The sequence below is a fragment of the Semicossyphus pulcher genome, unplaced genomic scaffold (assembly GCF_022749685.1).
Source record: "Semicossyphus pulcher isolate SPU_LCO1_2020_fin unplaced genomic scaffold, fSemPul1.0.p SCAF_6, whole genome shotgun sequence".
In the NCBI taxonomy this organism is placed as follows: domain Eukaryota; kingdom Metazoa; phylum Chordata; class Actinopteri; order Labriformes; family Labridae; genus Semicossyphus; species Semicossyphus pulcher.
Genome location: NW_027211737.1, coordinates 14,334,257 through 14,347,418, shown reverse-complemented (window position 1 = coordinate 14,347,418; position 13,162 = coordinate 14,334,257). Strand labels below are relative to the sequence as shown.

At 44.4% G+C, this 13,162-nt stretch overlaps 1 protein-coding gene across 1 annotated transcript in view; it reads right to left on the bottom strand.

Annotated features, from left to right (window-relative positions):
- Positions 1-230: 230 nt before the first annotated feature.
- ptch1 (patched 1) overlaps positions 231-13,162 on the bottom strand; it is a 50,239-nt gene continuing 37,307 nt past the window's right edge. Inside the window, exons 17-24 of the mRNA XM_069682839.1 lie at positions 12,214-12,397; positions 10,138-10,418; positions 8,158-8,295; positions 7,874-8,016; positions 4,097-4,196; positions 3,622-3,981; positions 2,981-3,530; positions 231-2,881 (exon numbers count right to left, since the gene is read on the bottom strand). Coding sequence (XP_069538940.1) covers positions 2,982-3,530; positions 3,622-3,981; positions 4,097-4,196; positions 7,874-8,016; positions 8,158-8,295; positions 10,138-10,418; positions 12,214-12,397 — 1,755 coding nt within the window. The 3' untranslated portion in view covers positions 231-2,881; position 2,981. The remainder of the gene's footprint in view (positions 2,882-2,980; positions 3,531-3,621; positions 3,982-4,096; positions 4,197-7,873; positions 8,017-8,157; positions 8,296-10,137; positions 10,419-12,213; positions 12,398-13,162) is intronic.

The following is a 13,162-nucleotide window of genomic DNA, read 5'->3' as shown; positions in this document are numbered from 1 at the left end:
TCAAAGGGATTAAAGAAGCCACATATTACATATCAATTTGTTATGCTAGGCTAAGCTAAGTTGCCGCTTTAGGCATCCATATTGACACTAGTATGTATCCATGTTTACATGTAAGAAAACAATTAAATGTATCGCCCAAAATGTCAGAGTATTTCTTTAAAGACAAAACCCCTTTTGAAACAATCAACTCACAGTCAGACAGAAGCCATCTTTTTTAAGTTTCCATTTATTAAAGTTATGAACAACGAGACAAATAAGTTATAATATTTTTATTTGTTAGAATTCTATCAGTGTTTGAACATTAATATTTAGAGAGCTAGTACAATTTTCTACTTTCATGGCTAGCCTTTGACAAACCCATAGAAACAGCTGTCTCTCTCCAAGGATCGGAACATAATACTGAAGGGGAGGTGTTGATGTTGTCTCACAAGACAGTTAGCAGTGAAAGTGTGCACCTTAAGGTTTTTTTTTTCTGTTATGGTATATCATTACATATAAACTCTTTAAAAATATACTTCTGTCAAATACCTTGACAACTACTATGTACACTACAAAAATAAATTTTCATATAAATAAATTATATGGCATACATTTATCTTTGTAACTGAAAACAGCATACATCCACGCCAACCGAGACCAAAATGGCAGTCTGGAAGAACCACTGATTTTTTTTTCCTTTTAAAATCCTCTAAGAGCTATGATGAGACCTGTAGTGTAAAATGTTATATACTCTTTTTTTCCTATTTAACATTAGTAAGCACTTTATACAGATCAAACTCCATTAATGTAAAAACATTAAACTGTAATAGTGTTTTTTTTTCAATAAACATAAAAATCCCTGCATTTGTTATCCACTGGCATCACGATAATAATGAAAGAAAATAACAACATATTTTATATTACAAAAATATAAATATCGCAATTGAACGTTGAAACAAAAAACAAACAAAAACATTTAAAAATGAATAAAATAGTTGCCAGCTATGATTCTCTCCGCTACTGCCAATGTGACATTGGGAGAAGAAAAAAACAAACAAACAAACAGAACAACCTATTTCATGCAAGCAGCGGACATAACAACAGAGGGAGGAAACTGCAAAGACTTCTACATGTGTTCAACAGGAAGTGAGGGTGTAAAAATGGAGGCAGACTGACATGTGGAGGCTGTGAGGGGTTGAGGGCCTGGATCTGGACCTGGGAGGGTTTAGCATATATGTACTACACACACGTGCAGATATAAACTGGCCATTGCTGTAACAGAGAGGGGCTGGCAGTGTAAACTTTGACCCCTGAGGCTCGGGGCTGTGCCATTTGGCACTTGAAGGAGGGGGGGGGACGTCCAATTAGTGTCACGGCGTTATGTTGTGGATTTTTATTAGCTGAGGTCAGTGGAGACGGCTGAGGCCAAAACGGGGCCAGTTGTCTTTTACTGTCACTTAAGAGAGAGTGGAGACTGAGGAAGAGGATGCACTACCACAAACACAGAGAAGTTTATACACACATATACACTGAGACACACATAGAGCACATTGTCAGGCCATATAGGGCTTAGCCCTTAGCAGGCTGCGTGGGCTAGCTTATTGGTTGGACAGAAATAAAGAGCTACATGAGGAGGATATTCCTGTGAGTGAAGTTTAAATGCAGTCAAGTGCCATGATGAATCGGGTTCTACAGTATAAAGTCTGAGATTTAGCTTATCCACCGGACACAACCACTTAGGGTACAGAGTTAGTGCCCCGTGTTGACCCTGTTCCAGAATCAGTCATGTGAATGTCCCTGTGATGGCAGAGTGAGTTTCTGAGGTGGGTTTACCGACTATACGCCAGTATACAAGAGAGAACCTGTTTTTAGCCTGCTAGGGTAAACAATACATAACCTCTTACAGTAAAATACGACCAGAGAGCAGCCTAACAGACAGTGATACAAAGCTGGGAGCAGAAACAGGTTCCAATGCAGAGGCGAACTAACAGAACAAAACAAAACAAAAAAACAGCTTTAAAATTTCTTCATTTCTGCTCGTCTTAAATAGCACGCATAGCGTGTCAAGTTAAACAGTAATTGTTTCATAACTACCACAGGTTTGTGATAAAAAATTAATAGTTTAACATGCGTACCTTTATACAATAATAAACACACATACATAAACGCGCGCACACACATATATACCATAGCCCTGTTTGATAGCTCTAACACTTCCCCTCACGTTTTCAATGAGTGTAAATGTTAGTCTGTTCTGAGGATGTATCTGATGTAAGAGAAAATAATGGGGCTTTTTCACGTCATACAGCACTAATACACACACCACACACATACACACTCACGCACCACCACATATATGAAGACAGATCACTTCTTTTGTTTAAAGAGACATTTGCATAGAGTTATAAATGTATATTATTTAAAAAATATATTTTGAGCAGCAACAGTGAATGCTGACAGGTATGTTTGTCTAGATGAAGCTTCCTAATGGCACAGATCCACAGATGAGTGAACAGTAATCAGAGATCTATCTCTCGCTCTCATACACACACACACACACACACACACACACACACGTACACTCTCACACACACACCATATAAAATGGCAGCCCCAGTCTGTTAACATGAGGAGTTGTACATCTCCTAAAATTATAGCTACTTTTTGTTCATATTTACATATGTATACATCTTTTAAATATAGATAGAAATATCTAAGACAATAGTCCACTGGATTACAGTAAGAATGAGCACCATGACGGCAACACCGGAGAGTTTTTCTCTGCTTAGGGCCAGGATCGAGCCAGGCTGGGCTATGATGGTCTGGGCTGTGCCAGGCCGGGTCAGCTGCTTAGTGATACAGAGGAGCCCATCTTTGGCCGGTGTACTTCTGTTCTCCACACCTGGAAACGAAGTAGAGATTGTATTGTCAGTGCTCTAAGAGGAATCAGACCTAACAAAGGACAATTATATGACAGATGGATCTACTTAAGTTGTCTCACCTCAGCTTGCCCGCCTGCTACTGTTGCTCTCAGCTGCCTCAAACTCCAAATCTTGAAGCTCCATGGCCTCCACCTGGACCCCCCTGACCCCTGTGTGGGTGTCCAGAGGCACATGTGGGTCCTGGAAGACAGTCTCCGGCTCCTCCGGCCCTGATGGGCAGTAACTGTCCGTTGCAGTGTATCCTGGGTAAGAGGAAGTGGGGGGGCTCTGGTTGGACAAAGGGGGCGGGTGGACGGCGACAGTGACGGAGGCTGACGCTGTTACCGTGGTGATGGGTTGGCAGTACGGGGTGGGGTTTGGGTGGCGGTGCGGGAGGTGGTGAGTAGGCTGTGGGTTGTGGGTAGAGCGGGCCCTGTGGCCTGCTGAGTGTTCTCTATGGCTGTGAGAGCCATGATGGCCCCCAGCCTCAGTAGCAGTTTCAAAAGCGTCCATGCGCGGGCGGGCTGGGGGCGGGGCCTGCCTGTGCAGCTGGCTCTTGGGGTCCCTGCTGCTGTTACGCTGAGTAGACCTGGACTGGGGCCCAGAATCACAACCCTGAGAGGGGACAGACTGAAGAGAAAGACAATGAGATTTTAGTTTTTATAATGTAAATAAACTGCAATAATAGAAAAATACATGCAACACAATATTATCTGCTTACCGTAGAGACAGTATAGGCTGGAGGTTCAGGCTGTCTGGCTGAGCGCCTGTGCCCTGATCCTGCCCTCCTTTCCTCCTCTGTCCTGGCTACTCTGCCCCTGCTGGTCTGGAGGTGGTACTGCTGCTCCTCTGCTCGAGTTTGCCCTCCTCTCCGCGAGGGCAGATTGTAGTTCTGCAGCTCCTGGCTTATACCAGATGCTGTGGTGTTAGAGCTATACTCAGAGTCTGAGGAGTCTGAAGCTGCGCCAGAGGTGGTGGTGGCCCCGGTGGTGTGGTGAGGACGGACAGAGAAGCGGACTACGGGAGGAGGGGCCTCTGGGGACGGGGTGGGTAAACGGCTCCGGCCATCGACCGGAGTCACCTGAGGGGTGAGAAGAGGGGAGGTAATTAGGCCTCATCCGCTAAAGAAACACAGCAACCTTTTCTTGTTAAACTTATGTTCTTTTTTCTTGCAGTTGTATCTTTTGGTATCTCACCTCTGGATAGGGCCCAAAGTATGAGAGTAATACTGGAAGAAGGACCAGTCCATTCAGTACTCCAAGAACTGTTAGGATGGCCAACACTGCAAAGAAATACCTGCAAAGCAGCACAAAAACACACAAAAGAAGTTTAACAAAGTGAATGTACTTTAATATCCGGAATAATTCAAATAAATGCAAGATGAGAACGCTGCATTCAAACCATTTTCCTCTCTTACACAACATAAAAACACTGTTCAAACTACCAGATATCACAGAGAAGACCACCTCAAAAAGGGAGATTTCGTGACTAGGACAAAAAAAATAAACAAAATTTGCTCAGACCACCAAAGACAGACAAGAAGAGAAACAGAGCAGACATAAAAACAAAGAAAATACCTGTGCAAACCACAGAGGTTTAGACGTGGGGAGACATGTGCAAGATCAACCGTGACACATGCCCGAAATAATACTTCCACAAAGACACCCGGCCACTCCCCAAAACACACACACACACATATATAAACCCCCCACAGACAGGCAGGCATGCACTGTGGTTTTTCGAGGAGCAAAACAGAAATGTACCTTGTGTGATTCTAAGTCCTGCCAAAGAGAGTTAGTCTTTAAGAAGCCGCAGAGAGAAAAGAAAGGGGAAGCATAATTAGCCGGAGCTGGTTAATTCAAAGGCACGGGAGGAAAGGAAAAAAAAGAAGGGGGGGTTATTGGGGGCGAGGGTACTCTCTCTTGGGTGTGTGGTGTATAAGCAAACATGGAGAAAACAAAGCAGAGAGGAATGTGAAGGGAGGAGGGGAAGGGGTAAGGGAGGGTAAAAAAAAAAGGGGGGGGGGACGTTGGGGGGTGGGGGGGCACAAGAGGACAGGGGCCTCTCTCTGCACTTCGGCTCTAAAAGGGAGAGAGGGAGAGGCAAACAAATGAAGTGAAGGGTATAGAATTTAAACAATTTAGTCTAGGAAGAAGAGAAGGGGACCCTCAGAGCGCCACCCCTCCCTGGTCTCCCTCTTGCTCTCTTTTATTTCTTTCTCTCTCTTCTCTGCCTCGCTTTCTCTCTCCCTTCTTTCCAGCTAAGCCCCTGTGAAATTCCCGGCCACTCCACAATCCCCTCCGTCTAATTAAATCTCCAATGTATCAGGTAAGACCCCCCAATCTCCACTCTAAATCCCTCTCTCTCTCTCTCTTTCTCTCTCACCAATTCTGCTCCCTTCATTAGGGCAGGCTTCCCTCCTCACTTGGTTCTCCAGTGGAAGCTCTCAGGTTATCAGGGACACACTGATGAACCATGAACCCCTGCGCCTGACTCTTGACTGTGCTGTGTGTGTGTTTGCGCGCGTGTGTGGATGGGGAGTTAAAGTGTGGGCTAACTGAGGTGTAGATGTGCCGGTATCCTGTGCAGCTGGGCCTCAAACTAAACGTGCATTTATAAATAATCAGTTTAGTTCAATGTGTGTGTATGTGTGCAGTGAGGCATTGTGCAGAGGAACTACACATGAGGAGAGGTGGTTCCTCTTTGTCCAGCATGTGTGGCCTTACTGTGACAGTACTGGTACACTGTGGCTGGCTGTGAAACAGAACAGGAATATACTAAAAATGATCCCATCACTTTGGACAGCTGATTTGGACACAAATTTCTGCTGCTTTGCTTTAAACTGGGCCAAGTGAGTTATATTCCAGTGTTGTTGCAGGTACATTGATGTTACCTGCAGGACAGGACCACATGCCCACAGTGGAAGTGTTAACCTGGCAGCAGATTAATACTAATTAATCCAAAATTAATGTAATCCAGAATACATAGAAAAACGTTCATTCTCTGAATTAGGTCTGTTCTATGAATGCACAAGACCTAAGTCAGAGCCATGAAGAAGCGCCCGATCAACTGGAGGTGTACAAAAAACTACAGAGGGTTTTATTGGTGTAGCATGTAGAGCATGTCCAATGTGGAATTTTCACACAATTAAATACAATGCAATACAAATATAGATATTCATCAGAAAACCCATATAGTGAATCTTTGAGCTGAAATGATATGTTTACTATCTTGATTGTGTGGCAATGCATTGATACAGCTATGTAAAGGTGTGGTAAGGTAGAACACTTAAGATAGGCAGTTACTGGAAACCGGAACATTTTTACGCGCAATTTGGGAGGGTAAACTCGTTTACCCATTATGGGGAAAAGTATTAGAATACATAAGGAAATGCGTAGGTTTAAAAATACCTATATCGCTAAGATTATGCATACATGGAGACCAGGCAGAATTACATCAAAATATGACTCTGCAGTGATAAAGGTAGGAGTTGCAAAATCGGTGTCATCACTACGGTTAGCATTTCCAAACGCACCAGGTGGGGTAAACGCCACGTCACCTTTGGACACACATATATACGCACACACATGAACGCGTGGAGCCCACATACCAGGCCGAGTGCCCCGCCGGGCTGTTTAGAGTGAAAACATTCACAGGGCTGACGGGGAAAGTCAGGGAAACATTTCTTTCGGCGCAAGCAGAAAAATACGAGCCGGGCCTGTTGTTATTGCGCCGTCTTGGGCCGCAGCTTTGTTTGCTCAGACAACAGCAGAACCTTTAAATGGAGGCCCGGGACTGAGCCAGAAACCAGAGCACACCACTGGAGGTGAGGAGAGAAGGTCTCTAGGCCTCCCTGTGTTTGTGTGCGTATGCGCGTCTGTTGGTACGAGTGTGTAGCTGTGTGTGCTCTCACTGGAAGGCACGCCATCATTGACCCCCATGATTACAAGGTCAGGGTGCAGGTCCGTGTGTGTGTGTGTGTGTGTGTGTGTGTGAGGGGGACTCTGTGTGATAGTGTGGGTGTGCATGCATGAGCACAGACCTGTACACATGACGGAGTGTGTGTGCTTGCAGATCACATGGACTTCAGCGCTCCCTTTTCTTAAAGGAGCAGGGCAACTAAATCATACAGCTACCTCATCTACTTTAAATTATTCACTGAGCTCACTGGAAACTTCTCATAATACGTCCAGGCTCGAGAATGTACGGAATAATTAATTTTGCTCCCTTTTTTCAGTGGCCAATCGCAAGTTTTCTGTTTAATGCTTGCTTGTAAGAGAGCGCACACCCAGAAGAAGCCACCGACGCAGAGCCCCCAACAGTGTGTCGGCTTCAATTTCCACTTCTCCTGTCTTTCCACAACTGCCCTCTTGCCCCGCTACCCGGTTACTCCTTCCCATGCTAATAAATGTCTAGCAGGGGCAGTTAAACTAGCTGAAGGAGATTACAAAAGCCAGGAGTCTTTGCTGCTCTCTCTCTCTCTCTCTTTTTACTTTGTACCCTCTGCTTCTCCAACCACTCCCTCTCAGCCTTCCTCCTCCTTGTTCTCCTGACCTTCAACTTTCCATCCTTCCCCCAGTTCCCCCTAAAAATGTCCGGCATGAGAGAAACTAAGGTGGGGGAAGAAATAGATGAAAGAAAAGAGGAGGTTGGAGAAAGATAAAGGCCTTGTTTGCAAGTTTTTTTGGAGAGCAAGCCCCTAGAAATGTCCAAAATCCGGTATGTCAATGGTAGATGGAAAAGGGGATGAGGTTTACAGAGAGGGAATACGAGAGGAAGATGTGGGTGGAAGACGAGAAAGAGCCTTCATGCGTGGTTGGTGTTTCAGGTAGATTCCTGCGTGGCATACAGGTTGAGGCACGGTCTCAACGGTCCACTGACGCCACATATACGGCATACATTAACCTTTGTACGTGCAGCCCTCTGTGCTTATACATTCGGCTTAATGAATGTGGTTTGATTTTTGCTCTCACCTGACGATAAAGTCGAACTCAGAGCCAGCGAGCATGAGGACACCTAGTAAGGTGGAAAAGGCTCCATCGAGCACCGGAGCAAACATGTGCTCCAAAGCCAGCACTGCCCGCTTGTGACGATCCCCTATGGCTGTCAGGAACGCCTGCAACACACACACAAACACATCATTTACGTCTCCTTCATGAGGGGATCACTGATTCCAAAGGCATGAAACATGATACCATCATAATTAATCATGGGAGCTTTTAAATGTATTGTTTCTAATGGGTTTTTTTGTCCATACCAGGGCTACATGGACGGTGAACTCCACTCCAATGCCCACAGAGGCGATGAGAATGACCACAGGCACAGCACTCAGCTTGATTCCCATCAGCCCCATGAAGCCGAACAGCTCCACAGTCATGAGAGAAAGCACCAACACCTGAGGGGAAACAAAGATGCCTTCAGTCAAACACATAACAGGACAGAAACGGTTTAAATATAGAATAATTGTGTCCACAAGATTTTTTTGTTGTTGTACTTTTTAGGAAAATAAATGGTTTCAAGTGGCTTCTGCAGGTTTTCTGCCAATAAATGTGCTTTACTCCTCTGTGTTTGTGTCCTAAATATATACAAAAAATCCACTATGCAAAGTGGTCAGTAAAAACAATCAACCTTGTACTTTAATGCACATTTTCCTGGTGACAGAGCGGAAAAACATACAGTATGTGCTGTGTGAAAAAAGACAAGATAGACAGATAGGAGGGATGATACAACAGATGTGTTAAGTAGTAACCATAAATGTGTGTGTGCTGGTGTGTGTGTGTGTGAGGGTTTCAGAGCAGAGTGGGACAGGAGCTGGGAGTAAATGCCATTATCAGCTGACAGGTGTCAGGTTACATGGGGCCCAAATCCTTTGAAGAGGGCTGAGGTGGGCAGGGGAGGAAGCTGTGTGTATGTGTTCATATACAATGTACAGAGTATGTGCATGTGTGTCCATGAGGGGGTATTTGTGTGTTAGTTGTATGGATGTGTGTCTCTCTCTTTGCACGTCATAGTCAAGCGCATCTTTGGTGATCTGATCACGTGAGGACATATGTATTGAGAAAAATGGCTCTGTTCACATTTAGACTTTCAAGGAATTTTCAGGGGATTTAACTAAACTTGAAACTAAACTTTTTAGATCTCAGTAGACTTCCTATTTCTCGATAAAGCAACATTTCGAAATATGAACCTGTGTTATTTTTTTAACAAAATTTTCCAAAGATAATAATAATAAATCTAACTAAGAACAGAACAAGATCACAATTGATCAGTCTCTAAACAGTCTATTAAAAAGGGACTTAGAAAAATCTTTAACAATCCAAACAGGACACGAGGTTTAGAGCAGGCCTCTGTCTGTCTATGTGGTTAAGATGGATTTCAGAGCAAATAGCTGAGAGGGTTTGTCAGGGCTTAAGGCGGAGGGTTTGACGTTGAAGGGCTGGCGGTGGTCTGGTCCTGGACAGAGCAAATGGTTAAACTTGACGCCTCTCCATAACTCCTCTTTTGATCTTTCTAGTAAAGCCTGAAGGATGAACACAGGTCCCCTCCCCCTCTGTTTAAGGGCTGTGGTGGCCTGGCCACTGCCTGTCGTAAAAAACAACCCACCAGAGAGAAAAACCAGAGCACTTTGTGCGTGCGTTTCTGTGTGAATTATGTTACTGCGTGTTTACATATTCATACTGTATGCGAGCGAGTATATACATATCTGCGTTTGTGCTAGGAGTGTGGGTCTGTGTGCTCGCCTGTGTATGTTATATGTGTATGCTTGGAAACTGCTGTTGAGAGGAATGGGAGAGGAGGAGTGTGGAAGATGGAAATAAAATCAAACTTTTTATAGGTTTAGAGTGGGAGCAAGTTGCCTGGGCAACTTTGTGTCCTCTCCCCATTTATTTCAGCGTTGGTGTCTGGGAGTGTTGGACTAGACTAAACACACTGGCCCTAACAAAACAGCATAAGATAAACAGTGGTGACTGGGGCTACAATAACACACAGCAGCCCCCTCTCTTTTCTGACTCTCTCTGTTCTCTGAGATGCCTTCAGGACCACACACAAAAACCAGGAAATAAAAGGACAGGAGCGAGAGAAAAAAGGTTTTCTTTAAGATGAGAGTTGGTTTTTATGTCTCTCTTTGTTACGGAACTATTCATGAAGTGTAATTTATGGATATATGTCTGTTTTTCTGGCTATTTTCTCCCCTGTATGTGTACAATTGTGTGTGCTTGTTTTATCCAGTACTCACAATGATGCCGGCGGTCCAGGGGTTGAGTAGGAAGAGGGCACAGACCAGAAAGGTGCAGGCGAGCACGACGCTGATGGACAGCAGGAGCCAGTGGCGCAGACTAACATACTGTTCCCAGAAGAGGAAAGGGTAGCCGTTGGGGTAGGAAGGCAAGCCTTGTCGGCTGTAGTTGCTGCAGATAGCCCGCACGCTCTCGATGGCCTCCACAAACTGTGGCGTCTCCCGGAGCCCGTTGAGGTAGAAGGGGAACTGTGCGTATTCGATGGGCTCGGCAGCCGGGACTGGATGGAGGGACAATGAGAGGAAGGTCATGAGAAAAGAGACAAAAGCTGTCTTCTTTTATCTGTAATTATCACATCATTGTTTTCATTACAGCAGATGCAGAAATTGATGATAACTTTGCTCTTGGAAGAACAGCCTTGCAAGATTCAAAGACACAGATTACTGAGGAGCATAGAGGATTTATTCAGAAGCATCAACAATGGCATAGATGACATCTGCAGATGATATTTGTCTGTTCTGATGAACCAGCATTAGGTTTTGATCATTCAGTGTATCTGCAGAAATAATTTCAAACTCTTCAGCCAAACCACCAATATCAAGGCTTTCCCTCCCTAATCCAACTTTGTTCCAAGAGTAGCTACATCTGTGGGCAAGTGTGTGTGTGTGTGTGCGCGTGTGTGTGTGTGTGGTAGGGGTGGGCGGAGCAGTGTGAAACAGAGCTCCATTGACTCCAGCCCAGCCAGTCTGTGGCCCAGCCTGCTTAATGAGGGCCTATCAGTTCCAGACACAGTGGAGTGTCAGAGCTAACGTTGATTCACGGTAATTACAATGTCAGAATCACCGCCATTACCACACCCTAAACTTAGCAACTGCCACATAAAGCGTAATATAGATTCATAAACACGCATACCTGCCTGTCACTCCGCTATGAAGTCACATTTGGTGCTGTCAAAACAGTGTTTTCATTCATTTTTTTGGCTTGCTGTGTAATTACCAACACATTGCTGTGTGTGGCAGATTGAAAGATTTACTCTTCAACTCTAGAGGCATCAATCTAACTATCTTTTTATCTTTTAAAACTAATATAATACATGTTTTAGACGGTGTAGTGTTGGGGTGAGTGTGTATATTCCACAGTGCCTGCAGGGTCAGACAGGAGCACTCGCTAACATGGTTTGTCCCATTATAATCTCAACTATAAATTTCCATTAGAACACAAGCTGGCGTTTGGCCAACACAGATCCGCTCCGGGGGGCTCCCGCACAGCCAAGCACTTCACGCTGCTTATCCAATCATATTCCCCCCCATAAAGGACTTCCTGCTTGTTATCCAATTGTGCTTCCCACCCAAACCCAAGTCTCCTCTTATTATCCAATCATTTTCCTCCCCCGTGGAGCACTTCCTGACTTGTACCAAATCACAGGCTAGAATCAAACAACAACATGACTGTACTTTTTTATGTGAGTTACAGTCTGTGTGTGTGGTAGGGAAATGAGAACAGGGTGTGTGTAGAGTTTGGGGTCACTGGGTTTTAATAATGTGCGTGTGTGTGTGTGTGTGTGTGTGTAATGTTAGGGCCCCATGGTAGCCAGGATTATAGCATTCACCACAGGCACCATTAGAAGAACCACAGTGAGCCGTGTCTTGGTCCTCAGCCTTGCAACCTGAGCTCGCACACACAAATGCACACACACCGCAGCGGTACAGTAAAGTCTACTACCTCACTTAAAGCTAAGAGGCAGACAAGGAGCAATAACTCAAACCACAAGAGGTAAACACTGCTCACATGTAGCAGCTGCCTTATGGAACCTTTAAAAAAGTCGCAGCCGAGACCAACGAGCCCCACAAAAATTTGGCTCAACATTTCAGTAAGTTCCAGTTAGTAAATGCAATTTGTACAACTGCACCGTGAATCAGGTATGGACTTCAACAAACTTCAAATTAGCTTCATTTGTCGGAGCAATTGACAGGATTATTGAAATTTCCTTCCTTGTGTCGAGACAAAAATCATTCTATTACACTATAAGGCGTCCTTTTTTGTGTGTTTTTTGAACATACGGCATGCTGACTTACTGCTGAGGCGTGTCTCGGGCATTGAGTCGGTACGGTCATGGAGCCACTCAGGAGGGTGTGGGCGGATGTTGGCCTGCGAGGCGGCGTAGGCCACAGGATCATTGCTGACCCAGGCGGTTAGGTAGATGTAGAAAGCCCCGGGGTTGATGATGCCGTCTGCGTCCACAAGCCTCTGACGAGTTAGCTGCAAAACAAATAAAAGAGTTTCAATTTCACACAACTTTAAGACACTTACTTTTAAAGAAAACCCTTTATATTCATACAGTTTTAAGCCAAAAGTCGGAATTTTGAAAATAGAATAACTCCGAAAAGCAAAAAGTCAAATTTAGCTTAAAAATTCAGATGGAGCTTGCATAGGAAATTTAAAGTGTACATTGGACACTAAAAAGGTATTGTGGAAATGGGACGTGTTTAACTAAAACATTCTACAGGTGAGCCGACCACAGAAATGCTTATTTATACACATGCATGAGCGCAAGAGAACGGAGCAGCTTTCAAAATAAGAGTCAAATATTAGCCCCTCTCTCTTTCCAACCAAAGAAAAATCAACAAGTAAAACACTGGTCGCCTTTCTGAAAATTCCCGGACTTCTCATCACAGCTTCCCAGAATTATCATGCCACATTAAAACATGGAAAATGTTGAATCAGCTTCTCCCTTTACATACAGTAGATATTGGCTGGCCAACCTCAGGCCCAACGTCCTGACCGCTCTGAATATGTTCAAGAAGGAAGCCTGCAGCACTTCTCTGTCAAGACGCAGCTGCTGAGGATGAATGTGATGCCAAGTCCTCTTCATGCTAACGGTGGGAAATATTCAAATATTGTTGCTTACTGTTGCTTAAAGGCTCAGGCTTTATTATGACTTCCTTAACTTTTTTGACAGCGAGGAAAAAAAAAAATTGGCAACAATAATAGATTTTTTTGGCCTTGCTAGCAGCACGGCTCTTT